Source organism: Clavelina lepadiformis, chromosome 6 (assembly GCF_947623445.1).
Source record: "Clavelina lepadiformis chromosome 6, kaClaLepa1.1, whole genome shotgun sequence".
NCBI classification, from domain to species: Eukaryota; Metazoa; Chordata; class Ascidiacea; order Aplousobranchia; family Clavelinidae; genus Clavelina; species Clavelina lepadiformis.
In genome coordinates, this window is record NC_135245.1 from 7,203,956 (window position 1) to 7,230,533 (window position 26,578).

General features: G+C 35.5%; 3 protein-coding genes across 7 annotated transcripts; 2 read left to right on the top strand and 1 right to left on the bottom strand.

Annotated features, from left to right (window-relative positions):
- Positions 1–7: 7 nt before the first annotated feature.
- Positions 8–5,986, top strand: LOC143462163 (uncharacterized). Its single transcript, XM_076960207.1, has 3 exons — positions 8–4,398; positions 4,552–4,773; positions 5,022–5,986. Exons 1-3 carry the CDS (start codon positions 2,908–2,910, stop codon positions 5,277–5,279), a joined length of 1,971 nt encoding a protein of 656 aa, XP_076816322.1. The 5' UTR covers positions 8–2,907; the 3' UTR covers positions 5,280–5,986.
- A 1,011-nt stretch (positions 5,987–6,997) lies between these two features.
- Positions 6,998–11,274, bottom strand: LOC143462164 (uncharacterized). 4 transcript variants are annotated; one of them, XM_076960210.1, is made up of 10 exons: positions 10,734–11,274; positions 9,825–9,971; positions 9,515–9,677; positions 9,245–9,426; positions 8,963–9,124; positions 8,581–8,899; positions 8,161–8,424; positions 7,913–8,025; positions 7,654–7,812; positions 6,998–7,521 (listed from the first exon to the last, which is right to left on the bottom strand). In XM_076960210.1, exons 2-10 carry the CDS (start codon positions 9,962–9,964, stop codon positions 7,377–7,379), a joined length of 1,647 nt encoding a protein of 548 aa, XP_076816325.1. In that variant the 5' UTR covers positions 9,965–9,971; positions 10,734–11,274; the 3' UTR covers positions 6,998–7,376. The 4 variants fall into 4 exon arrangements, with proteins under 4 accessions (XP_076816325.1, XP_076816324.1, XP_076816326.1 ...); XM_076960209.1 differs by having other exon boundaries at positions 9,825–9,987; XM_076960211.1 differs by having other exon boundaries at positions 8,990–9,124; positions 9,825–11,274.
- Positions 11,275–18,226: 6,952 nt separating this feature from the next.
- LOC143462970 (uncharacterized) lies at positions 18,227–25,477 on the top strand. 2 transcript variants are annotated; one of them, XM_076961299.1, is made up of 11 exons: positions 18,227–18,386; positions 20,138–20,279; positions 20,478–20,640; positions 20,800–20,981; positions 21,099–21,242; positions 21,430–21,736; positions 21,877–22,143; positions 22,296–22,408; positions 23,500–23,708; positions 24,120–24,275; positions 24,396–24,533. In XM_076961299.1, exons 1-10 carry the CDS (start codon positions 18,356–18,358, stop codon positions 24,260–24,262), a joined length of 1,701 nt encoding a protein of 566 aa, XP_076817414.1. In that variant the 5' UTR covers positions 18,227–18,355; the 3' UTR covers positions 24,263–24,275; positions 24,396–24,533. The 2 variants fall into 2 exon arrangements, with proteins under 2 accessions (XP_076817414.1, XP_076817415.1); XM_076961300.1 differs by lacking the exon at positions 23,500–23,708 and having other exon boundaries at positions 24,396–25,477.
- The last annotated feature ends 1,101 nt before the right edge of the window (positions 25,478–26,578 follow it).

Genomic DNA, 26,578 nt, shown 5'->3' on the forward strand with positions numbered 1-26,578 from the left:
GGTTGGTTTTGATTTGTTTGTAGGCCTAGGCTATCACAGGGATGGTGATATAACCATAGTATTCTCTACAGAGAGGGTAGGAAGCACAGTACTCATACTCATAGAGGTAGTATATATTATATATCGTACATACTGTACGTACATAGTGGTAGTAGTACATACTGTACAGATAGGCTATAGTATACATAGGCTAGTACACACAGTACTCATCATAGTAATCTTTATAGAGTAGAGATAGAATACAGTATATACGGGGTGTTAAGTGCGCAACTACAGGATACTAGACCCCAACTACACAAATTATGACATCATCTGGTTGTGCACTTGTATGTTATATAGACCCCAAATAGGTCAACAGAGCATTTGAATTCTACAGGCTATAGCCTATAGGCCTAGATCAACTAGAGTTGCGACAACGAAAAGCGACCCTAATTTTGTTTACAAGTTTCTTTGTATCGCTTATTGACAAAAATAGAACATTACCGGCTGGCGGTAGGTATCTATATAGTGTAAGCTATTAGGCTAATTAGAGTAGAAAATAAATTGAAGTGCTCAGCGAATCTTGTGGGCTAGCCTATGTACCAGACTGAATTTTTTGGCTTAACTACCAAGAAAAGATCTTGACCGCGAAATAGATCTAAAGGTTCACTTCAAGTGCGCAAACAGCAGCATGAGGTTGCTAGGATGTCATGTTCTGATGTTTTAATGCTTTAACCTGTTTACAGCCCATAGTGGAAAGTGTGGCAGCTGCATGCACAAGGTTCATTAACGGAAAGTACGGCAGTTTTCGAAGAGACCTTGTTTACACAAAGACACACATTTTGGTGTGCACTGAAGCCTCAATTCGTTTTTTATTTATTATAAATTTGCGTTAAGGTAACTAGTTTTTCTTCGTTTCTTTATTATAAATCGGCGTGAGGATAAAAAAGTTCGGCCTGTACTTTGATGAACCTCATGCGTCCAAGTACTTACTTCATACTTTCCCCTGTGTCAATGAGAAATGGGGAAGCAATGGGGAATCAACACCAGGTTTAAGTTGTTAAATCCATAGTTAAATCTAAGTGCATATTTATTTGTAACTGTGTGCATTGATGCAGCTGAAGTGTGCTACTCTATATGATGAAACCTGAACTTGAGTGCTCCCCTCCCTTGGGTCTGGTTGTGAGATCACATGTCTGAGTCAATAAACTCTGTTTGATCTGATTTCCATGAAGGTTAAATTTCCTTCCCTGCCAGCACTAATTGCAGACAAACAGTAGGATAAAAATTCAAACTAAAACATGTATTCATAAGAAACATAAGACATTCTGTGACATTGTGTCAGCACAAGCATTTATATAGCATGCTAATGATAGTTATGTGAGGAATGCACCAAGAAATTCAAAAATTTATAGGAATGGCGCCATGTGGGCTGTGGCGCTACATGCCACAGGTTTGCATACGCAAAGCAATGTGCAGGCTTTTCATCCCCTACTCACTTAGCAAACTGTGCAATCTGGTATTAGGTTATGGAAGTTGGATTTTTCTGGGATCAGCATTTAGATAAGAATCCATGTTGAACCAGAATGCCAAGTATGGCAGGAGCAAACTGAAGATTTTTTGGCTGAAACAGTATTACACATCGGGAAATAGCGATCTCTCTATAAAAAAGGAGGCACTACTTTTTTCTCTGTTTCCTATTATATAAGGCTGCACCTTGTCTACCACAAATGCCAGATATCCTTGGGCCACAAATCGCGATGCACAACGGAATTTTGCTTCTGCACCCCCGCAGTTTTGGCGAAAACTGCCATAATCTACAGCCCACGTGTTGAAAAGAGCTATTGGTGTTTGCCCATGCATTGGTTTAGAGTTGTCATTTGTGCTACTCAACCTTTTCAACCTTACAGACATGAATGATTTTGGATTTTCTATAAGGCTTATTATGTATGATTTAAGATAAAACAAAAAATGAAGAGAGTTATGCGAACTCATTGCTCATTTGGACTCACTTCATGTGTGGTTAGTCAAAAGAACAAAACGGTGTTGTTGCTCGCAATTCAATAAGGAAATAGAAAAAAATACTTATTCATTTTCTAATAACTAAATGATATTTAATTTTTAACATCATGGTAAGAACATACACTAACGGTAGCATAATTCTCTGAAGCCCATGGAGCAATTTTCTATGGAATTGAAAAGATTAGATGTAATATTGAACATTAATTAACACTACAAACTCAACGAAGTTGATACTTGGTATTTAATGTATGAATTTGTCTGGATATCAGACTTCATAATTACCATATCATGGGATATGTCACATGCTTTTAAAATGAAATCTCAAGTCAAAACTATTTTCAAACGAGCTCGTTTTTCGGTTCAGGTGGGTGATGCAATACTGAGTCTACTGGCTATAAATAGTCTGTAACAGGTTATCTTGACGCCTAATCAGCTTGCACTCCGCAGTATATAATTGCTTAATTTATCTTTCATGTCAATATTACTGGCCACATTTTGGGTACATAAAAAGTTCTATTTGGAATGTTTACATGGTTTTGAAAAAGTTTCTTTAAAAATCCATGATGCTTTCAGTGTTTAAACTGTGTATTGTGCAGACACCAATCTGGGTCAGTGTGCCAGGAAAGTGATAAAGAACACTGGTATCTTTGTTAAAATTGAAAACGAGAACTATTTCATTTCTCTTGTAAAAATTTTGCTGATTTTCAGGCAAGTTTTTATTTATCCAAATCTAATTGATTTACTAGATGGCAGCTGCTCACTGCTAACTTTAAATCCAATCTAATCTGGTTAAATGCTGCTAGTTATTGCTTTTCAATATGATCTTTACTATTATGCAACAATATAGCCTGTATTAGGTTTTACCATTCAAGAAAAAATATTGTGATTTCCTGGATATGTTAATCAATGGCTCTTGATACAGCTTTTAGACATCAAAACAATGTTAAAAAGTCAACGATGGAAAATCCAACCAAAACTCACTTCTCAAGACAACGGCATTCATCACAAACAAAGCACAGTGATGATGACTCTAAGCACATGTCCTTGTTATATGTAATGCAACGCAATTATCGTGAAAAATTAGCAATGAAGTTGAGAGGGGAGAAGGGCAATCAGATGGCAGAAAAAGGAAAAACCAAGTCCCTTGTACAAATTTCAGAAAAAAGCAGACAGTTGGTAAATGATTACAACACAAGTCACAGAAATGGCTATGGTCCAACGAAGAGAGAAACAACTTGGTCTGGAAGTTCAAATCGAAATCATCGACTTCCTCCATTGTCTCTCCGTAACAACACACATAACTCTAATGTTAATGATAGCCATATGATGCATGCTCACAATGAGTATAATTACATTGAGGAAGAACATCGACAAATTGCACCAAATTTGTATCAACAACACAAGCATAATTTGTCTGTGAAAAACATTTCCTCCTTGAAGGCTGTTGACAAACAAACAGCTAATGGTCTAAGTTACCAGGCAAAAAAAGAAAATGTTGCTGTTCCCCCTATGGATAGTATTTTGGACCAAACATTAGATGGAGCTGATTCTCCTCCTCCTAATTTATCTAATTTGCGTTTGCTGAAGAGCAAGAAAAAAAGAGAACTACTCAAATTGAAGAACAAACAAACTAGTAGTTTCCATCATTGTTCAACTCAAGAAGATACTGATGCAGAGCCAGTTAAATTTAAATCTGGACAAAATTTATCAGATTTTCAGAAGTGGCAGTTAGAGCAGGACTCGGAGCGTGAAAATAGACTGCAAAAATACCAAAATAAGAAGGTTTTTGGTTCAGAATTTGAAAATGTGAGTTTTACAGAAATAGACTGCAAACCATTTGCTCACAAATCGAGTATATATACGCAAGCGGAACCCAAAACTGAACGGAAACATGGCCTGTTTCATTTGAAAAGCAGTAAAAAACAGGAAAAAGCAATACAACCACATAAAATATCTAAAACATCAAAAACGGATGGATTGTCAAGAAAAGTAAACTTTCCTTCATCTCGCAAACAAAATAAGCAAGATTCTGATTACAATGAAAATTCTGTTCCATTTGATAAAACATATAGCAAACAAAGTGGGATGTCAGATGAAATACGTTCATATAAAAATAAAAGCCGAATGAGGACTTTGTCAAGTGATTCATCTCTTGCTTTGCCTAGATTTCAGAAACCTGTTCTTGTGCGTCATGATGGCTGTAGCAGTACTAGTTCTAGGGCTTCCACCCGAAATACTGACTATTCTCAAGGAAGCCAAGTGGGTAGAGATATAAAAGCTACTGGTAGTGTTGTAGAACCAAGGCAAACTTTATCAAAACACCAAAACAACGCAAGAGAAACAATAACCAATAATGTGTCGAACTCTACCTATCAACTCAACAGTAGTGCTATGGAGGTAAAAAATTTAAATGAACGTTTTCTCAAAGAATTTAATAATTGAGTTTTGAAACCCATATATTTCTAATAGTTAAAATGGGATAATTTTTGTGACATATAAACAAATTGGTTATTGCTTAGTTGCTGATCTCAATTCCTCACTTTCTCCTAGATTCCAGAGTATGGAGTTGTTAATCTAATTCCTTGTGATATTTGTGGGAGACAATTCAATGAAGAACGTTTAGAAAAGCACAAAGCAATTTGCAGTAAAACATCCAGTAAAAAAAGGAAAGTTTTCAATATGCCTCAAGCTAGAAAAAAGGGAACAGATATGGAGTCTTACAGTGCAACAAAATTTGGTCTAAGGCAAAGAAACAGAAAAGAAGTGATGCCGGTAAATGTTTTAAAACTAAAATAGGACAATATTGAAATGTAACAAAGCCTAAATGTTAAACATTTAATTTACATTTTGCATGTACGATATATATTTAATTTAAAATAATCCACTGAATGTTAATAAACTGAAGTTACAAACTTCCAGTATTTCTTATTTAACAAATAATAAAGTTATTTTATCCACAAAATATTATTTGCATTAGTAATGCAATATGCTTTGGGTATGAAGTGTTCGGTAAATTTCAGAAATCAAACTGGAGAGTAAAGCACGAAGATTTTATTAAAACCATTCGTCAAGCAAAAGCTGTTTCAGCCTTTGTTGTTGGAGGTGGAAATATCGCGGACTTGCCACCGCCTACTCCATCCATCAATCCTGATTATGTACATTGCCAGTACTGTGATCGTCGTTTTGCACCTAAGGTTGCAGAAAGACATATTCCTCGATGCAAAGACATAAAGTCGCGCCCACCGCCACCAAAAAAGAAGATTTCGTTGAGGAAATAACTGTACTAATTGTAAGACAGTTAAATGCACTGGCGTATCCTTATTGTTTGGTTTCTTGCTTTCAGTTCAAGTATGGTGTGAAATTTGTGTTATGTTTTAGTTCCTTGAAACCTTACCTCTTCACAATTTTATGCAAAGTCACACCAATAAAAACTTGCTAAAGTTGCAAGGTATTATTGAGCTTTCTTGCCAACTGAGTATTGGTATGGGTGACATTTTACAATGTAATGCTTTATTTCTTTGTATACTTTCAGATTTGTTTTGTGTGATAACTCTTTGTGTTAGTAGTATGTTATGCAGTTATATGCTTTTGTATTGTGTGGCTCGTTGGTACTACATTTTATAGATTTTCGTTATTATTATACTATTACAGTTTTCATCGTTTTTTTTTTCAATAGGGCGTACTTATTTTGATCATTTGTTGTTAAAATTTTAGTTTAGATACAAGCAAGAAACATCATAATTCAAAAATAGTAAATAAACTGAGTTCTTAATATGTTCTCTCAATTCGAGTTCTTTAATGGAGTATCATGCATTGTTAATTAAGCAGCAAAGGCACCTTTTTACATTAAATCAACAATACCTTGTCAAATATACTTATTTTTTGCATATTCATTGGTATTGTGTTTGCATGCAAAAATATTGTACTGTATCCTGTTGCTGCTTCTAACTAACAAAGGAGCGTGAAATAAAAAGTATGAGTTATATATAGGAGCAAAATGTTGGGAGTTGCAACTAGTACTTAGAAAGCATGATAATTAGTTGAACAATTATATACAGTTTATTTTTCAGCAAGCAAAGTCCAGAATGCTTTTGCACTAAGAGTAGGCCTACCATATTTTCATCTCCAAAAAAGAGGACAATTTCTCCAGCAAGTACAATGCAAATAAAGTTTTACGTTTAAAGAATTTATCACATGTTTTTGGATAATTATACGCATATGCACAAGTAATGCATTCAGCTTCAAAATGATTATGTCCTTTTCTGAAACAAGGATACTTCTGCCGCAGCTCATCAGAAAACACAGTGTTCTTCTTTGGCATTATTGCTTAGCTTTATTTAGATTTTATGTTTGTCAAAATTAAAACAATGATAAGAAAAATGATTACACCTCATGCTGTCGCTGAAAAGTCACATAAACATATAATTCTGTTAAAAATACAGTATAAGCAAGAAAGCGCAAAATGCAAAATGGAGGACATTTGGGCATTTTCAGTGTCCTCGGAGGACAATTCATTTTTCTTTAGAAAAGAGGACAAATCCTCCTAAAAGAGGACATATGGTAGCCTTAACTAAGAGTCTAATTATAACATAACAATCTTTCACCCTTTTTTTATTAATAAACCTTCGTCGGGTATTTACATTTGAGATTGAATTATCTAGCTAATGTATAGTTTGTCAACTTTCTCATGTACAAATATATTCAATTTTTTTATCATAATGCAGCATGAAGCCTGGGAATGTAATGCTAAAAGTTTTTGGACTTTGGGCAAAAATATTGTAGAAAACTTTACTTATGTGGTATTCTAAGGAATCGAAATGGTATAGGGACGTGTTATAAAATTAATAAGAACAGCAAAACTGTTCAATTTACAAGCTGGCCTGAACTCAACTCACTAGGTTTGAAGAGACCCTCTTGACTTATGAGGGTATCATTACTTAATTTACCTATTGAAATATCTGACTCTGTTGTTGCGTGCGGTTAGAATACTAATAAGTTTTGTCGGCCGAAAGATTTTCAATATTAAAGCAAAAATAGTGTACACGTTCTCAATAAAATACGAAAATCCAAGAACATTAAGTAATATTACTGGTTATAAGATATCTATGGAATTGCAATCACCATGGCAGCTTAGTTCGACAAATCAGCTGTTGATTTCGATGATTCTCGCGGCAAACTCTGCTCGCTGGTGGAAGTGCAAGCTTACATAACTTGAAAGCGATGGGAGTTAAAATTTGCAACAAGAGAACCGCAGCATTACATATCTTGAAAACTGCCGTTGTACAAGTTTTACAAGAGTTTGTTTTCACGGAGTCCGACAGAGTTTTGGTCAACGATATCTCTCTTTCTCTGATCACTGTTAACAGCACGAGCTTTTATAATGTGTAGATGGGGAATTTAAATGTGCGACGTGGTAAGCTGTCAGCTGTCAGCTGTCCATTTCCGCTTGGAGTGGCACAAGTTGACTCCGCCCTAGTTCGCTTTGATTCAGAGCCAGCGCGATATCGCCCACGAAAGTTTCTGCACAATCAAAATTGGAGTGATATTTTTTGATGCTATTAATTATGCACGCAGGCAAAAGAAAGTAATATTAACTAAAATGCGCCATTTTATCGGTGGAATGATAAACTGTTCGTTTTATTTTTCTTTTGCCTGAAAGATTTTGCCACGTCCGGTCCACTGGCAGTGGTACTAGTATTTCTTCTACGGTTTAAGCCACGTCGTTGACGTTGTTGCTGGCCAAATCCTGAAATTGAGACTGAACTGCTCCCTCTGCGACGGACTGAATAGCGAACAGATCGTGTTGCCGAGCTGATTTGAAAAAAGTGGTAATTATTTTTATTTTGTTAACATGGTTTTTACGCAGAAAAGTAAGTATTCCAGAGTCCAGACTTTGGTATTCAAAGCTTACCCTAATCTTCGAAAAAAATTGGTTCCCATAAACCCATAACAATATGGGTTTATTGCTGAATTCAAGTAAGCCATCAAAGCTCCGATAACTGGCAAAATTTGACACAGATTTTCCTGGAAAATAATGCTGCATTAAATATTGTTATACTTTTAGTCCCGTATCACTATATAAGTGTATATTAGGTTACCGTTCAAAGTGAACCAAAAAGCATGCGGTTTGTTATGAATGCAGACTAAAAACAAGCTTACACTTCCTGGGGGAACGTTGATCCCGTTTAACTTAGCGAAATTGGTGATGTGAAATGGAAGCCAGCAAATTCCGAAGCAAAACACCAAAGCAGCGCACATCATGGTCACTCGTCGTCGATCAGAGTCTGAACGACTTGATCTTCGTCTTCCAGGTTTATCACTTTCAGTTTTCTGTGAGATGGGCTCATTTCTTCGCGCGAGTGACATGCGCAATTGACTTGCAGATAATTTTTTCACAATCAACCCATAGCAGACAAGCATCATCTAAGGTAAAGCAAAAAGTTTTATTTTTAAAAGACTTAAGACGCTGTAGACGTACCCTATAGCCTACATTTTTTCTTTCATATAAAATTTGAATTGATTACGTATGTCTAAGCCTTCCCAAAAATTGCAGGCGCAAAAAACGGCTGCGTTGCTCACCAAGAATGGAATGACGAATAAGACGATGAAATTGAAAACGATAAAAGCAATCCAACCAGGCGGAGGGTTGCTATAAGTGCAGTAGATCCGAAGTAAATCGGCATTGGTGTCGAAACCGCTAACAAAATCTATTTTCGTTTTCACTGTATTGTTTTCTACACTCCAGCTTCCGTTGTAGTTCTGGTTATCAACATCATAATAAACATTGTTGTTGCCGGTATAGTTCCCATGTAGGTAGTCGTCGCTGTAATTACCAGAACCACTGTCGTCGTCATACAGTGATATGTAGTTGTCACTGTCTTCTGCTATGATATGATCTCTAAATTTATAAGATTTTGCAATAAATGCCGCATTAAAAACGGAAAAGACATTTATTACGCACTGTTGTTGATGTACATGGCTTTCAGACCTGCAATACTGCAGACCATTGTAAGGATTGTGGGTGTCAGATATTTGTAAACAACTTTTGAGGAGTTCGGGATCAGTGAAACCTTCCTTTAGGCAATTTGCTGTATGATTAAGTGGAGGCGCCGGCAATTCGTATCTATGTATATATGCCAAACAAAACGCGTCATTACACACAAATACAGAAACCATGCCTATTGCAGGGAAACTTCAGTACAAGACAAAACTTTCCAAAAACTATAGAAGTTCCAAAACATACGAGCAAACGCAGTTGGGATGGTTTCCGGTTATTGTGCTGTAAATTATGACTGGCAAAGAGAAAGATATTGCAACGAGCCAAGTAATGACCGTAATGATTACGGCTATTCTGTGTCTTCTTAATTTTTTGACTACTTTGGAAAACGAATGACAAACGGCAATGTATCGATCGATGCTCATGATCTGCAAAGGTAGTGTAGATTTTTCAGAAGTTTTTTGCTTTATGTTGCAAGCTTCTATACACTGCCAGCAAATTTTTCAAATAAATTACCATCAAGAATAAAATTGAAGCATTGTAATTAACAAAAAGGAGTGTTTCTTTTGCTTTGCACATCCATTCTGGATAAATCCAACCTTCATGTAAATCTTCAGAAATCTTGAACGGTAAAGTCAAAAGGAAAACCGTGTCTGCAATAGCAAGTTGAAGCACGTACCTAAAGATAAAAAAATAAATAGCTTAAACTCTTTTTTGTCGTTGAGAAATTTGAATGTCACATTTGTTTAACATCTCATGGAACATACTTGCTTGTTGATCTATAAGAAAGTTTACTAAAAGTAAAAAGCTTGACAGATTCTCTTACCAATGAGTGACCGATTTCTTGTACTCTTTCAATACCTGTATAACGAAAATAACCACCAAGTTTCCCAATATTCCGAGCACGGAAATAATCACGGAAAATACTACTTTAACCGTCAGAAGGTCTTTTTGCTGAGAAAACATGCTGCTCCTATGGGAAATGTAGTCTGCATTTAGGGGAGATTGAAGTTAGAAGTCCCGAGGACTACATGCTTACGTAAAATTAACACATTGATAGCATTAAAAATTTATTCAACTTTCTGATAGTTATTGTCTTTCGATTAAATGGAACCATTTTTCTTTCATAATGAGAGCTTTTAACGTTTTTCTTGCCATATTAATGGTTGATATGGTATAGTAGAACATGATATTGATAAGGTATTCTTATCTTTATCCTCGAACTGAACAAGGCTCAAAAAACTCCGCTATCGACATAACATCTGAGTTTTGTTATCACAATTTTTGACATTTTTATAATAACATGTACCATGTTCATTAAACAGTTTTGTATATCGACAAGACAAAATTTCGCGTTATTAAAAAAATTCAAATGGCCCCATACGTAATAATGTGTGACAAGTCGTGGCAACTATAATCCCATACTCATATATTCAACGTAACTAAAGTTACGAACAACAAACTCTTTCCTGCGGCTATTATACTTCGTTCAAACTCTTGTAAAACGTAAAGTTTATCTTCTACAGTATCCATAAAACCTTGAAAAACTCACTTTTAAGCGGGAGAGAAATTTTAGATAACTTTATAACACTTAACTTATTACAAGCTACAATTCTATATATTCAAAACGACATATTAATGACTGATGTTTAAAATATAAGCTCAGCAGTTACAACCAACACGTGTGAGTTTTAACCCCGGTCTCACTTAAATGTAAAATATAAAATACAAGAACCTTTATGTGAACTTTTTCTCCTTCGCTACTTTCAGTAGAAAAGACAACAAATTATGGTACTTCTGGAGTATTGCCACTGAAGCGTAGTCAAAATCCCTTTCAAAATCGACAGTTTACGTGTGACAATGTATGCTGTAGCCTACTATAGAAAAATGTAGTCAAAATTTAAAAGAGTGTAAAGTGTTTGTATTTTATGTGAGGTATCACTATTTTACGCAATTTTCAGCTTTTAAATATCATTTTTGTTACAAATTTTATTTTACATCACGTCTGGCCAGTTACATTAAAAAAACCTTTTTTGTCAAAGGCACTCCAAATATTTACAACTAGGTTAATGTTTAGAACAGTTTTACTATGGGCTTAAACTCTGGGCCTTTGCCTCTATACACTAAAGGTCTTGTTCCAAAAACCTTTCTTCCTTTCAAAAACTATTCCTATTGTCACATTACTGCAAACGATTCCTTTGGTAAAAACTAGTTTTATAAAAAACTATAAGATAATATTAGTGCTCAATTATGCTTCCTTCTCTTTCTATCTTGGAATGCATATGCTTAGACAAAGTAGGCTAAAACTTTTTTTCAGCTATGCAATGACGTATATAAGGAAGAAGAGTTTAGATGTTAATTTTTTATGCGAGCAAGGCTTAATATTTGCTGGAAAATATAAATCCAGCGCTAATAATGTAAATGAACTTTGAGTTGCCTGCTGAAATAATTATGCAAATAACTAGCTTGCAAAGTTTGCAAGTTGCAAAATATTTGCAACTCGTTTTATTTTTCCTTGTTTATACATATAATTTAAATTTTAAAATCTAATGCCCTTCTTGTTTTTTACTCTCTTTCGATATGCAGAAATTCCATTCTTTAAGTTCCGCTTATTGTGTTAATTGATCATGTCAATAGCTCAGCCATTCAAGCTGGGTTCATTGATCATAGAAGTATTGGAAACCATTGTTCGCATGCCAGTGCCCCTTTTTCTCACGAGTTCCTGAATTGGTTTTTATCACTTTCGTTTGGAATCCGGTATATAGTTACTTCAAAGGGCAGTTAAATTTCTGCAATGATCTGTCAAAGAGTATGGTCAAATTACTTAATGACACTACTACAGTAGTCACCACGACGGGGCAATAAGTTAGATTTGAATACTGAAACTATGACATATGAGTACAGAAACTGTGATACTACCATTCAACAAACATCGTAAAGCCAGTGCGGGCTGTTGATTTGATGTACAATATTAAGAGAAGGAATCAATTCTTTTTGTATTATATGTACGGAACATTCTGATCAACAACCACTCACCCAATCAAAGAATTAAGCTGTGCTAAATTTTGTTCTTAACTTAACAAAAGTTACAGAAACTCCCATTCATGCGGTATCAACATATAGTCGGTCGACTTTTTAAACTTCAAGTAAGGTCAAGGCGAATTTCTTCCATCAGAAAGTTGGGCGAATATAGTTTCGTGAAAGTGGCTTTATATTTGTTTCCATTCTAACACTCTTTCTGCGATGTGCTTTTTAGCGTTTGTGTGCAAAGGAACTTTGAGTTACCTCCAATACGCAAATGATTAATTTAGCAAGTTTACATAAAATTTGCAATGTGTCTTATTTATCCGTATATAAGGTTTAAAAGTTTGAATTTTCCTCATTGTTGTTTTCTTTGCACGCACCCTACGCAAATTCAAAGTTCAAAGGGTGTCATCGGCAACATTTGTGTGGTAGTTCTGAACACAACAAAAAACTGTACCGGCGAGTTGAAACATGGCTTATTATAGTGTTTGTTTTTATCTAAGTTAGTGAGTAACATAGATGAACAAACTGATTTACCTTCAGGCTACCTGCGAAAGTGTACCAATAAGGCAAAGTTGCAAACCTAAAATAAGAAAAATTATAAAATTTGTCAAACTTCATAACTCGTGGGCTACGGGTGGGCATCAATATTTCGATTGTAACCAACTACTAACTAACTACCAACCAACTACCAGACACATCCTTGTATGCAAGGCGTCAGTGTGGATGCGCAAACTGGCGAATTCGGTGTTCAGACAAAAATTGCTTGCGACGACAGGCTGAAAGACGCCTGCGTTATTATGTTGCGATTTTGTTTTGCGTTTGCCTGTTTTTTTTTTACGGAGGTATTGCGCCAATTGGCTGATATGCCATTGAGCATGAGCATGCGCATACAATTGCATGTGCTAACGCAGTGAACATAACTGGTAAAATAAGTTAGTATAAGAACAATCTCAATATTTAAAACTTTCAGTGATCTTTTTAATCTTTTCAGGTCTTCTACGCGAGAATTGGAGCGTGTGTTTTTGGCACGTATGGTCGTTATTCATTTTTATTCAGAATTTAGCATGTTTTTGAGACTATGTAGACAAGTTACCAGACACACTTGTTTTGCTGCAGGTTTCTTATTGAACCACCATGCAGTTCTGCACGTACGCTATGTTACCTATTAAAATTTATTGCTTTCTATTTGCCTGGAAAACGTTAGAACATGAAATTCACTTTTTTGGTGTCAAAGAATTGTCATGGCCCAAAGTCGCTTTGTAAGCGCTTGTTGAATTATATTGTATTAGGCTTAGGTCCCAGCGTATTACTGACGCTAACATATCTTGATGTGGAATGTAAACGGATAGATGGTGCGCGTTTTCATCAAATCGTATCTGATTCGTGAGACAGATAATGTTCAACAGCTTTCATAACATACAAAGCCACAAACTACACATCTTTCCACTGGTATATTTCTATAGATATTAAGCGTTTCAATGTTGTATTGCAGGAACTTTCTTGTGAACAAACACATTGTTTTCTAAACACAGCAGAATAGTAGTCATTCTAGGTTGGTTTCGCATTCACAAGGACATGTCAGCGAAAGCGTTGAGGATAAAGTTTTTGCATGGTTGCGTATTGAAAATTGGCCACGGATACGTGAACTGGATACTAAATCTGTCAATATCGCTCGCTCCGTATTGTCAGATGTGTTGGACAAACGATTATATATCGCTGGATTTATGTTGTCGTATTTTACCCATTTGCAATTGATTGTTCGTATTGTTTATAATGTACAGACCTATTTTTTTACACTTGGCAAAGTTACTGCATAGTTTTCTTTTGCGACTATCGATTTTTATTAATGCCCAGCTTTCGCATCAGCCATATCAGTATTTTTGTATATAACAGTCATTTTTATAGGAAGCTCAAGGTTGATGCTTTTAACTGACTACTTTTTGGTTTTGTAAATTTGGAATACCCATACCAGGACAGGTCGAATGTAAGAGGTCAGACGAAAAGTGGTCGAAAACAAAAAAAAACATGAATATGCACAAGAATGTCAGTCATTTCGCATCATTCTTCGTTCGGCTTCGGGTTTTAAACAGACGGGCTTATTGAAAAATTAACCGACATTCTCCCCCACAAGTCATCAGAATACTTGTAATCTTGGAGATTTTACACGTATTCGCTCACAAATCGGTCAAAGATTAACAATTGTAAACTGAAGTGTCCATGTCTCTCACAGGAAAGGAGTAAAAACTATAGTTGTATAGATGGATTCCCTTAGGATGTCGACTGTGCATATTGAAGCAAAGTTAAAACGACAAAGGCCGTTTTGTATACAAGTATATACCTCAAATTCAACATCGCAATATCTGGGATTTGTTGATAAAGTGGTTGCTGCCCTGCAGAGGGAGGCAACCAGCGAATCCACACTATTATTGGGAGACTTCAATGCACATGTTGGAACTGATGAGCGTACATGGAAGCTAGGGTGTGGTGTAAGACCTCCGAAAGCTGGTAAGGCGGCTGGGTGTGATGAAATCCAATCTGAACTGGCCATAAACCCAGGAGGAATTCTTTGGCTTACCCGTGTGTGTCAAGTGGTATGGAGGTTAGGTAAAACACCAAGAGCTTGGCAAAACTATAGTTGGTAAGCTGCATGCCAATTATCTTGAAAAGCGATGCCGCAAAATAGTTGAGCCACAACTTGAGGACACACAGTGTGGTTTTTTTCCAATTGCCCTAAAGTTTTTCTCTGTTTGAACAATGTTAAGTCAAAACCTTTCATTGTGGATGTTGGACTCCGCCAGCGGTATATATGCAGGCACCTCTCCTTTTCCTAGTTTACGTCTGGATAGACAGGCACAGCCTTGGCGAAGAGTGTGTCATGGTTGGAAGCACTATAGGGTCAGTTATTCGATGTTTGTAGATGATCTGGTTCTTTTAGCTTCTTCCGAACCTTATCTTTAACGTGCAATCGATCGTTTTGCAACTGTTTGCGATGACTTCGGGAGGAAAATAAGCATAACTGCGGTTCTCTGCCTCTCAAGAAACCACGAAGTGATCATTGCAAGTGTGCGGAGAAATATTGAAGCAAGTGGACAGGTTCAAGTATTTGAGAGTGCAATTCACGAGTGATGAACAATGAACTGGACATTCAAATTCGTAAAGCAAGTGCAGTTATGCGTTGATGAGCTTCAATTTTCAGTTGTCATGAAGCGAGATTTTCTAAGTTTAAGAGATCTAAGTTTTCTAAGAGATTTTCTACGCAGAGCTTTCAGTTTTTAAGGCAGTTTTCCTTCCAATTCTCACCTATGGCCATGAATCTTGCATGGCCAATGGATGAGGGTGCGCTCACAGAATATTATTTGTTTAGTAAAGAAACTTGAATTTGTTGTTGGAGTTTTAACCCTAGAATGGCCATAATACGGGTCCATTGGATCCGATCAGCAACTTTGAATTGTTGTTATGTTTTGATTGTAGAGTTTTGCGGGCCAAGGCTCCTTATATTCCTAGAGCTAGGAAAGGTGTTAAAACTATCCGATTGTTTAACCTGAAATTTTTTCAATTATTTAGAAAAATAAGAATATAGCATCTCTTACCATCTGGGTCCAATGGACCAATTTCCCATGTAAACTCGATCGGTTTCCCATTTAAAGCTGAAAAATTTGCCAATTAATACTAGCCATTCTATTGTTCAGCGTGTATTACATCACAATTTTTAGCTTGGTCTTTGCGTAATCCCATAGTAGTTTGACAATCTTAGCCTATTCGTAAACCTGAGAGACCTGTTTAGCCCATGTAGTTTGTTTTATGCGGAATATATCCCTAGTTTTTTCATTTTATAACCCTAGTCTTCAGTCACCGCATGGGCTTACCTCCATTGTTTTGCAGCTCAGTTCTGTGTAGTAACCTTGCTCTACCAGTATCCCAGCCTGTCTCCCCAAAATTTCAACTTTGTAAACTAAGCAATTACGTGTTTAGCAAGTATTGCCACACTACGGGTCCATTGGACCCGTATGGTAAGAGACGCTATAAAATTTTTCCGACCATTCTAGGGTTAAGCAAGTTTTTCTCTCGATAAATTTTGCCTTTATTTATGACATTGCAATGTATTTAATATATTGTGCTATACTGCGACTTTATCTTGAGAGATTTGAAAACGTTTTGAAATTGTCAGGGAGAAATACAAAAAAACGCGCTGAAAACCTCACTGTCTTATATATAGCATGTGAAGTGTTCATTTGATCTTTCGTTCTATGACGAGCTCATTGATTCCATGTTTTCAGCTCAATAAAAGCTCATGTAAAAATAGCTTTTTATACACATTTTAACCTCTTTCAGTTATACTGAATATAGGGTTTATATACTGAATATAGGATTCAGTTATACTGAATACTTTACATATAACGTTACCTGAGCGTGAAAGATTTTTTTTCTGGACATAAGCGTGAAGCGTCATATAGCAACCATGTAAGCCCGATATTGCTTTTATTTGCTTACGTTTAAGAGTTGGCAATATTGTGACCATCAAAACTTTGGAAGTGCAAACTGTAATCTTTCAGATTGTGTTGGAAATTGCTTGCTAGGTCAGAATGCGACATGTCTATTTTTCATTTAAAAAGAATTGTTAAGAGTTTTATGACGTTAGGAATTCATGTCAAAAGTTTAGCGTGATCTTAAATCGCATGATTTCTTTGTCACAGGAAACAACGGTTGTTTTGACGCATTTTTCTTTGTAAAGTCTCGCACGTGCTGTGATTTATCCACCGCAATTTTAAGACGCATTGTGATCCCCTTATATGACTTTCACTTTCACGACAACAAAGAGACAAATGTGACATAAAGAATTTGTATAGAGTTGGCAAATGCATTTGCATAGTCCATTTTTATTCCAACATATAACAATAAAAACGAGTTATGTTATCATGCATTTTTACACGAAATAGTTAATTATCTGCTGCCTGCTTTCCTGCAATATAGCCGAATACTGTAATTGTATGTTATCGGACTAATTGTTCTCAGAAAAATTAATTGTACGAATAATTCATATTATACATATTAACCCAAATATCAAGTGTGGATATCTTGAGTCTAAAAACGAAGAGTCCGTTTTCAGTAACTCTATTGCGATTCTTTCAGCCGTATATAAATACCTGAGCAGTGATTGAATAATGTACACGTATAGCTAGAGAACATATTTAATTCAATCCGGTAAAGTGTATACGTGGTACTGGTATCTATATAGTGAGTCTAATTATATTTTTTCCATAGTGTTTTTGCTTTTTGTTTCATATCACAGCCAATACAGCGAATTTGTAACAAACCAAACTTCCTCAGACATTTCCGGTAAATAAGTTTTATCTTCTCACATTTATTGATGATGACCTTAATAACTTTCACAAGCTAATTGTTTAAATTCTACCTAAAATTTTGTCCCGTTTACCAAAACAGAATAAAGTTGAGGAATATCATGAAGTTGACAGGAACTGACATCAACAAATTGTCGTAGAACGAAAATGGATTCCTAACAGATTCATTTTCCTGTCCATTGCGGAAGCTTTTTTCAGCGTGTTAATAGATTTGAGACTAAAATGCGTTTGGTGTGACCGGATAATAAATCAAAACATTCTTCCGGTTGCATGAACGTTCGAATTGTTAAGGATGAACTTTCCACATTCCATATTTAAATAAAATCAACATGGTCACGTCATAACATACGTCATGAGATACAATGATTAATTACCTATCTTTTCTCCACGTTTGCTTTCTTAAGCGAAAAAGTGGGATTCACATATGCATATATTCGTGAGAGATTTCATCGTCATGGAGTGATGCGTATGACGTAGAAGCTTCTTTGGTTCGGTGAAAAAGTTGCTGACGTCTGAATAAATGCTGTGCATGTTAGGTTGTTCATCATTTAGAACCATTCAGTCAAAGTTGAAGACAGGAATGGATAAAGTGTTGGTTTATGAAGCTGTCAAGTAGCACAGTTCTTTCATTCTCAACACTGAAAGATAAAGTAATTAACAGCGTTTGCAAGCAAAACGAATCTTTTTTTAAAGCAATCATGAGCTTAGCAGAATATTTCTAAAACGATAGTCCACAATAAGAGAGTCAAATGCTAAAAAAAAGTTGGATATGAAAGAGTATAGGACTTTTATTTCAAGTCCTGAAATTGCAATCTAAGAGTATTAAAAGGCTCTGTATTTAAACTTTTTAATTTTGTTTCAGTGTATAAGTAGCAGTTTACGGCTGTTTAAAGTTAACCAATATTTCTGGTCAAAGTTATTTTTCTAAACTATATACGCAACATTCTCCTGAAAGCAACAAAAACGAAAGATGGCTAGCCTGCTAAGCTTATTAGATCAACGTAAGTTGTTCTTTGCAAAATTTAATATGTGCTGCAAAAGACATAGTATTGCATGTGCTTTTAGTTAGTTTTGGCTTTATGCTTGATCTTAACAAGTTTGCTGATTTTCTTACTTAAAGACTGTAAAAGCTTTCATTTTAAATTTTGTTTTAGCAGTATTATTTTTAAATAAATTAACAAGGTAAATGTTTTCATTTTAAATATTAAATTGAACATTTCTAATTTCATTTTTATGATAATTTTTTTCATTTGCATGTTTTGTTTCCTTAAACAGCTTCAAATATATCTTTGATTAAACAGAGGCATTCAATACCTACGCATTTCTGCGCAATTCCCGATTAGTTGTTTGTAAAAACAAACGACCGTAATTGTCCAGATACGCGCAGGATGATCACGTATACACATACTCAAACTCTAAAATGGAAATCGTGCTGATTCTTTGCACGAGGAGAGATCGTCATATCCACTCCTATGCAAACATTGTCTGATTTGATGCACGTCGTTTTCCCAACAGCTCACGACAAAACCGCTTTTTGTATAAATAGACAACTTTTGTGGTGAGCAGTTCTGCAAGCGGCAAAAGGTTTCGCTTTGATATAACATGTGCTATGATAAAAATAAAGTTTTCCGCCATATCACGATAAAGTTACTCATTGGCCTGAACACACTGCATTGGCTGGTTTTAGACGTCTCTTTTTCGGAATATTTTTTATCTACTAACATTTTACGTGTCCGGTTGAATGTAAATCATGACAAGATATTTTGTAAAGCAGCAGATTGAAGATAAGGGCAATGATTTTTCAATGATTCTCAATCGTTGCCCATTTGGCCTCACGAAAATTGACAAACTTTTTTAAAAAGTTTAAGCCATAAGCCTGTCACGAAATGCCTAGATAATAATTTAATTTTTTGCCCTTTGAGTTCTACGTATTTCCTTATATGACCTGAAAGAAAACCTTAGATATTTAAATACGTAAGCAAACGCGCTTTTCAAATATAAATCTAGACAAATATTCGTGTGTAATTGGTGAACAATGACGTAAAATTTCCCCATGTGACCTCAACTTAACTAGTTCCCGCAGAGAATCCGGAAATTAAACTGTGGACGTTATAAGATCTACATCCGTCTGCGTAATAAGATGAAAGCGTAATTCACTTGCATTTTTCTTGTATGGATGAACGATATTGCCATAAACGGATGCAACCAGGACAATATATTTTGAATTCAAAAATATCACAGTGAATTGTATGTTGCACAAACCTTTTTTACAAGTGGCGGTAAAAATGTCAAACATGTATCGCCTGTAACATGACGGGAACCTAAATTCGTTCAGTGGTTGAATTTTGTATAGAGAAACTCAAACACGCGAAAACAGCTGTGATGCAGGACAAAAACTACACAAACAGGAAGGTAACGACACAATTTGCTCACACGAACATGTGAACCAACTAGATGTACAGCGGTTGAACAGCGTTGAAACTTTTATTTATATGTGTACGTTGACTTTCATGCATGACAACTTAATTTTTGGTAAAATAATGGAGAAAAGGACTTGGGTACGTTTCAGCATGTTGCTGTTGTTATATTTTAATCTTTTCCAAATAGATCATAATTAGCATCCGTTTTGGCGCAATGGTATTGGTAACTAATAAACATTGAAAATAGTCGTGGAAATGTGACAGTACTGTGTCACACTGCTGGGAACCAAACACATCACAACGCATCTTTAGAGCATGTTTCTTTTTTACAGAAGCTCTAGAAGCTGCAAAAGAACCCTATGAGGTTAAAGTGGCATTTTCAGTAATTATCTTAATTGCTGGTTTGGTTGGAAATTTAGTGGCGATATTTGTGATTCTTATTTTGAAAGAATTCAAAAAGTCTGTTACTCATTGGTGAGTTTTTCAATCGAACTAAAATTCATTTTTCCATTTTTATTAATCGACGTTTTATAACCTATATATCAACTTAAATTTATTAAAAGCTGGTAAATTCAATACAAATTCACAAATTTAAAATTTAAAGATAGTTTGTACCGTTCACTTTATTATTAAGACATATGTACTGTAATTTATAAACATGGTTGTTGGCAGGTATGTTTTACAACTGGCGATTGCCGATTCCGTCTTTCTTCTTACTTTACCTTTCAAAATATCAGAAGACATCGAAGGAAGTTGGATTTTTCCTGAATGGATGTGCAAAGCGAAAGAAGCCTTGCTTTTTATTAATTACTACGCTTCCATATTGTTTTTAATGGTAAACTACAGCTTTTAATTGATTTCCAATATAAAAACCTTTATCATGTTTAAAATCGTTGTAAAAATTTGCCTTCAAAGTTTAGTCAAAAAGAAATAAGGCCTGTTAATTGGTTCATACTTCAGCATGTTTATGAATTGTTTTCTGTTACCTTGACAGATCATGAGCATTGATCGATATATTGCGGTTTGCCATTCATTTTCGAATGTTACGCAAAAGTTGAGGACAGAGTCCGCTGCCGTTATCATAGCGATTATTGCCTGGGCCATAGCCATACTGATGTCAATTCCTGTCATGCTTTTCAGTGCAAAGATTGGAAGCCATCCTTATTGCACATGCTCGTAAGTTTATCCATAAATTGATAACGGAAATTAAGTTAGTGTAACAAAATCCAGCATGTGTTCGTTGAAATATGAATTACATATGACGTAAATTATAAGCAAACTATTACGTTACAGATATGTATTTCCTGCACCAGCTCCTAATGAAACAGCTAACTGCATGAAAGAAGGATATAAGCCAAACACCGGTGAATTTCGCGATTGCTTGACCATACAAAAGTTGACCATCGGGACGCCGCTAAATGGGGAGGCGCATTGCAGGTTTGTGAACAGCCTCGTTTAAGTTTAGTTTTTTCACATATAAGTTAACTCGGATTTTTTGCTAAAAATTTTTGTGAAAAGGATAAACCTCTCCACCTCTTCACCCTTCCCCTCTCTTCATATAAAATCCATAAAATAAGGATTTGTAAAAAGCTGAATTTTGAAAATATATTTTTGTTTGGTAAAGATTTGTAAACGCCGACGACTTTGAAGACTTATTTGCAAACTACACCGGTTTTGTCGCTTATGATAACATCCCTGCTATTGAGAGAGTTGTTCCTATTAACATCACTGCCGATGTGACGGCTGATTTAACACCCGATGTCCCAGGAAGCCCTTTCGCTTTTCATTCATCACGAACTTATAAATTCGCCCCACGTTCTGCTGCCGATAAATTGGGTGTACCTTCGGATTGTCACTACTGGTCACGTCCTATGGGATGGTCAGTGTTTCTCATATTTAACTTTGTCGGAATGTTCCTGCTACCTTTTTTCGTAAGTACCATATAAAATTTAAAGTAGAACTTTTGATATTATTTTGCTTTATGAAATGTGTCAATTATGTATATTTTTCTACATTTGTGGATTACAAAATAATTTTTTTTGGTAAATGATTATTTGTAAAATAATCTCAGGTCATGGTCCTCTGCTATGGGCTGATCGTTCATAAGTTATCCATAACCCGGGTTCACAGCTCAAGCATTCCAAATGCAAATGCGAGAGGTGGCAGCGTTGGTAATGGTAAACTTTCACGGCGAAAATCTAGTACACGCTCAGACAAAGATAGACGCCGTGTCACTATCATGTGTGCCTCTCTCGTCATTTGCTTTGTTATCTGCTGGCTTCCATTTCACGCTACTCATCTTGCAAAATTTGCTGGAATTATTGTAGCACCACAATACGTAAGTATGATGTCATGTTTTATACATTTGTACGTTTTTATAAATAAACTTTTATAGCGGCAGCTTCAAGATTAGGATATTTCAAGAAAGTCTTTTGAATTATATCAGAGAAAATTTTTACATTTTTACGGAAAAAGTTAATGTTTATTTAGCAAGACGTATGCAAAATTTTGCCGATTGTCAGTTCCTTGCTTGCCTATCTCAACTCGGCATTGAACCCATACCTTTACAGCTTTCTTGGAACTAATTTCAGGCGAAGATGGAAGTAAGTCAACTTTAGTTGTTATACACGCATGTTTAAGTTTATGGAGTTGGAATGCCTTGTGGGTGTCTTTGTATTACATTTCGCTCTTCACTTCTACCCTTGTGATGCTAATTGTTTTATTGAGGTGGTTTTTTGCACGTTGGCTCATTTTCAGCCAGTTTTGTGCTGATGATCTACTGAGTCATTTTAGGAGAGAAAATTATGGTTGGTTACTTTGAGCATTTCTAAAGTTAATTAAGTCGTTCACTTTTCAGAAGTAGGTATGATAGTGGTCTTAACATGAATTCAATACTTACGTTTACTGATTGCAAGTAGCAGGTCTTGGCCTAATCAATGTATAGATGCAGTTCTACTAATTTTAACAACGCATTAGAGCGAGAAACTCCATTGTCAATCGGCATGGACGATGGTGTGGCTTGTGTTTATCATTTTAAAGAAATGAGGAAATTATAGTATATTTCTATTTCTTGTTAACAATCGGATGCTTACCATTTGCCAAGGGATCGTGATGGTTATGTCGTAATCAACTGATGAAATCAACCAAACGAAATAATGGAAAAACGTGTTCTTGCAGCCTTTTGCAAATATTACAAAAGCAAAACCATTAAATCGTAAATTAAGTTGAGGTGTTCTATAGTATGGAAACCAACGTGATATATTAAAGGCACAGGCAGAGTTCTGCGTAGACGTTGTGTAATCTGCGTTTAAAACATTTGAAATGTCCTATAGATAACTAAATCTAGGAAAACCTAACACCCAGTCATACCGGAAATGTCATAGCGGGTGCAAAAAAGACAATAAGGCGTCATGAATATGCGCACTTTCGTGACGTTACAAACATTCCTTGAACGAAGAACGTGCTTACCAAATTTCGCCAAAATTGCATATATGTGGAAAAACAAATTTACATTTCTCACGAAAAACGTGCAACTGTTCTTTTGAAAAACGAAGAACATGCAAAGTGTCATTTAAGTTTTTCTTTAAACGTCATCAACTTAAGCTGACAGCTTTCCACTTGCGTACGGTTATGCTACTCTTATGCTTTTTTGGTAAAAAAATAAAAACTAACCCTAGAACTTTTCAAAATATAGGTTATTAAAGGAATCCCGGGGAGTACAGCAATTTATATCTGCCGCCGCTGGAAGGCGTAACGATAATACGGCAAAAAGCAGAGACTTGCTGGCAAGTAGGAAAACCAACGATCCATTATTTTATCGTGCGAGTGGCATAATGCAATCGAGTCCAGCTACAACTAAGCAAGTCTTCGTCATCAAAAAGACAAATGATTCAAATTCTTCAGGTCCATTTTTAAATATATAACAAAAGTTTGCTTGAGCCGTGAGCTGTTGCGCTACATATTTAACCTAGTGACCAACTCATCATTTCCTGCACGATTTTTACCGATTTTTTTGAAGTTTTATGCTTTTTTGTTGTTGTCTGACCCAAACATTTGTTGGATGTTGCACGTCTATATCTTTGTAAGCTATTCATAATTTAGAAACTTTATCTGTTTGTGATTGCATTGAGCACGACTTTTTTGAATATTGCCAAAAATAATTAAATCCATGTTCTATAAATTTTATTAGTATTTAACAAAAGCATGGATATACTTTTCTTTCTTAATAGATCATTTTTTCTAAATTGAGCGAGTTACTACAGGCTATAGGTATAAATAATCGATAAACTAATTATTTTTTTTGCTAATTTGCAGGAACGCCACCAACTCCGTCGGCAAATCTATACGCCGCAGAACAAACACTGCGACAACAACCGTCGGACCGATACGCTTCAACAAAAACCTTGCCATTGGCGGAGAAGGAAGCACAGGGAGCAACAACACAGGCACAGTGCTAACTAAGATATACAGGTAAAGTTTGCTAAGCGTTGTAAAAATTATGAATCAAAGGTTTTAATCAAATGATATGTTACAATGAATTCTAGCGTATAAAGTTTACTTAAATTTTGTAACTTAACTTAAACTTTGCAGAAATCCAAACGGAAAATCTATTGCTGGTTCTGAAACGCGTCAGTCGCTAGATGTCAGCCAAGCACTTGCAGACAAAAGCGAAACACAGCAACTGAATCCAATCGCAAATACACCAGATGTCGTTGAAATCTCATAACCGCCACCACCTTATGTTCAGAAGCTCACTAAATGAAGCATCCACTAATAGCACTCTTTCCATAGATCTGAATGCGAATTTGAAATTATGAGATGTATTTTATGTCCTTTTTGCTAGAGTTTGATTTTTCTAATATTCACTTGTACGACGTGTATACAGTATGTGCATTGTCAGTTATTCTGCCTGGCAGCCATGGCCATTCGCTATACATTGTTTAAGAGCGCCCCGTTTTTAGTACACATAGATGTATCCGAAAGGTCAGATAGGGTGTTTCGGAGTCCTTTCCATATTTTCTTACTTTTTAAATTAGCCTATGTCACAGGCATGATTATGTTTATTTAAATTGTTATCGTCTTCGTTTTCAAGTCTGTTCAAAATACCTGTTTATGTATGTTTTTCAAATGACTGCTTTTCTTTGGAAATAATGTTGACCAATTTATGGTTGTCCCATCAACGATCATTGTATATATTCCATACGTTTTATGAATGCTTTACATCCATTTAAATGTTTTTATGATTTATTTTTTTCTGTTCTAATAAGTGTTTACTTCATTACAATCGTTTGATGCAGAGAATACATTGTTGAAATTTGATCAGCTTCTAGCGCATAGGCTACGCTTATTATTTATCGATGCACGTAAATTCATGATAAGAACTATTTTGAAGGGGTATTACGATTTTCTATTTTCTATTTTCGTTAAACACAGTACAGCACTAGTCTTGTTGTACATGCCGGCAAGTTTCAAAATTATGCGTCAGTTGTAACCACTCTTGTACAAATGATGGTCTGTTAAACTTGCTGATAACATTCATAACTCGCCCGCTGCTATACAGTTTTTCACGGCGAATTTGAATTTTCTTTAAAGTTGTTAAGTTTTTCCAGTCACGCCAACTTTTTGATCACGTGATTTAGCTTGGATTGTTTCAAATAAAGGAAACAAATTGATTTCTTTTCGGCAGAGCAACTCTTGGAGCTTCGACATACCTGCAGCTTTTAGTCATAATGAAATTGTCAAATTTGAAAACATTGTGTAATACTATGAATGTGAAAACTGCTTTAATGAAATACAGTTGTCTGCCGTTTTCCGGGCAGGACAGGATCAACTTCGTATGGTAAGTTCGAAGTTGTAACAAGTTAACTAATCAAAACAAGCTCAAATAATAAAAAAAACTTTACGTCATTACCAGTATCGGTTTGGTACAGTCTTATAATCTGACCACAAGTTTTGCTTTTCTACTAATTAACATGTCTTTTACGTTTTGGTACTTTTCATCATTTTTCTCGACAGAAGTAACTCCTAACGCCTTTCTCCTATGACGTTTTATGTATGATTAGTACGTTTAAACAAGTAAGTCCTACTGTCCTTATTGTACTGGCACGCCTTGTGTGATTTCATTTAATTATATAGTTCGACGAACTTAGAAGAAAACAGAATTAAGATGGCGTTTTATATATCGACCGTTAGTATATGCATGTTACTGATATATAATACTGATGTTGTCACTGAACTTTAATAAATATGTATACTTTAATATTTCCTTACATTTTTAAAATCTTTCTTTATTTCTTAAATCATATATTTAACCATATCACGAATTTTGGAAACTATTGTCATATTAAGGAAGAAGGAGGTCTTCCTATTGCTCTTTCCTCTTCCACACTTCTTTATACTCAGCTTTTCTTTTCATTTAATAAAAAGATCCCCATTCTTCGCGAAGTTCAACGAAGGCCTACTCATTCTTTCATATAGCCTTCAATTACTTTTTGCCTTCAGCAATAGACCCTTTCCGAGTTACGCACGCCATCTTCTATTGCAGAGGTGGGCAAATGCGTATGTATTCAATGGAAGAGCCATTTGCAGAAAATACAAGTACCAGAGAGCCTCAAAATTATTTCAATACAAAAACGTTTTTTTTCGTTTTTTGCTAGCATTAGATGTCATCGTTTTCGTTTTGCAGTGTATTTAAGTAGACTAAACTGAGCTAAAGCTTACTGCCTTAGCAATGAAATTGCGTTGACTTGCTGTTAACTAACTCTTCGGATTCT

What these genes read in the sequence shown, in the direction of transcription:
- LOC143462164 (XM_076960210.1), bottom strand. Translation starts at nt 9,964, where the DNA reads ATGTTTTCTCAGCAAAAAGACCTTCTGACGGTTAAAGTAGTATTTTCC. An exon ending in AAGAAATCGGTCACTCATTG is followed by an intron (nt 9,678 to 9,824) that starts GTAAGAGAATCT and finishes TTTTATCTTTAG; the next exon opens with GTACGTGCTTCAACTTGCTA. An exon ending in TATTCGTCATTCCATTCTTG is followed by an intron (nt 8,425 to 8,580) that starts GTGAGCAACGCA and finishes GCTTTACCTTAG; the next exon opens with ATGATGCTTGTCTGCTATGG.
- LOC143462163 (XM_076960207.1), top strand. Translation starts at nt 2,908, where the DNA reads ATGGCTCTTGATACAGCTTTTAGACATCAAAACAATGTTAAAAAGTCA. An exon ending in TCAACAGTAGTGCTATGGAG is followed by an intron (nt 4,399 to 4,551) that starts GTAAAAAATTTA and finishes ACTTTCTCCTAG; the next exon opens with ATTCCAGAGTATGGAGTTGT. An exon ending in ACAGAAAAGAAGTGATGCCG is followed by an intron (nt 4,774 to 5,021) that starts GTAAATGTTTTA and finishes GGTAAATTTCAG; the next exon opens with AAATCAAACTGGAGAGTAAA.
- LOC143462970 (XM_076961299.1), top strand. Translation starts at nt 18,356, where the DNA reads ATGGCTAGCCTGCTAAGCTTATTAGATCAAC. An exon ending in GCTAAGCTTATTAGATCAAC is followed by an intron (nt 18,387 to 20,137) that starts GTAAGTTGTTCT and finishes TCTTTTTTACAG; the next exon opens with AAGCTCTAGAAGCTGCAAAA. An exon ending in AAAAAGTCTGTTACTCATTG is followed by an intron (nt 20,280 to 20,477) that starts GTGAGTTTTTCA and finishes GGTTGTTGGCAG; the next exon opens with GTATGTTTTACAACTGGCGA.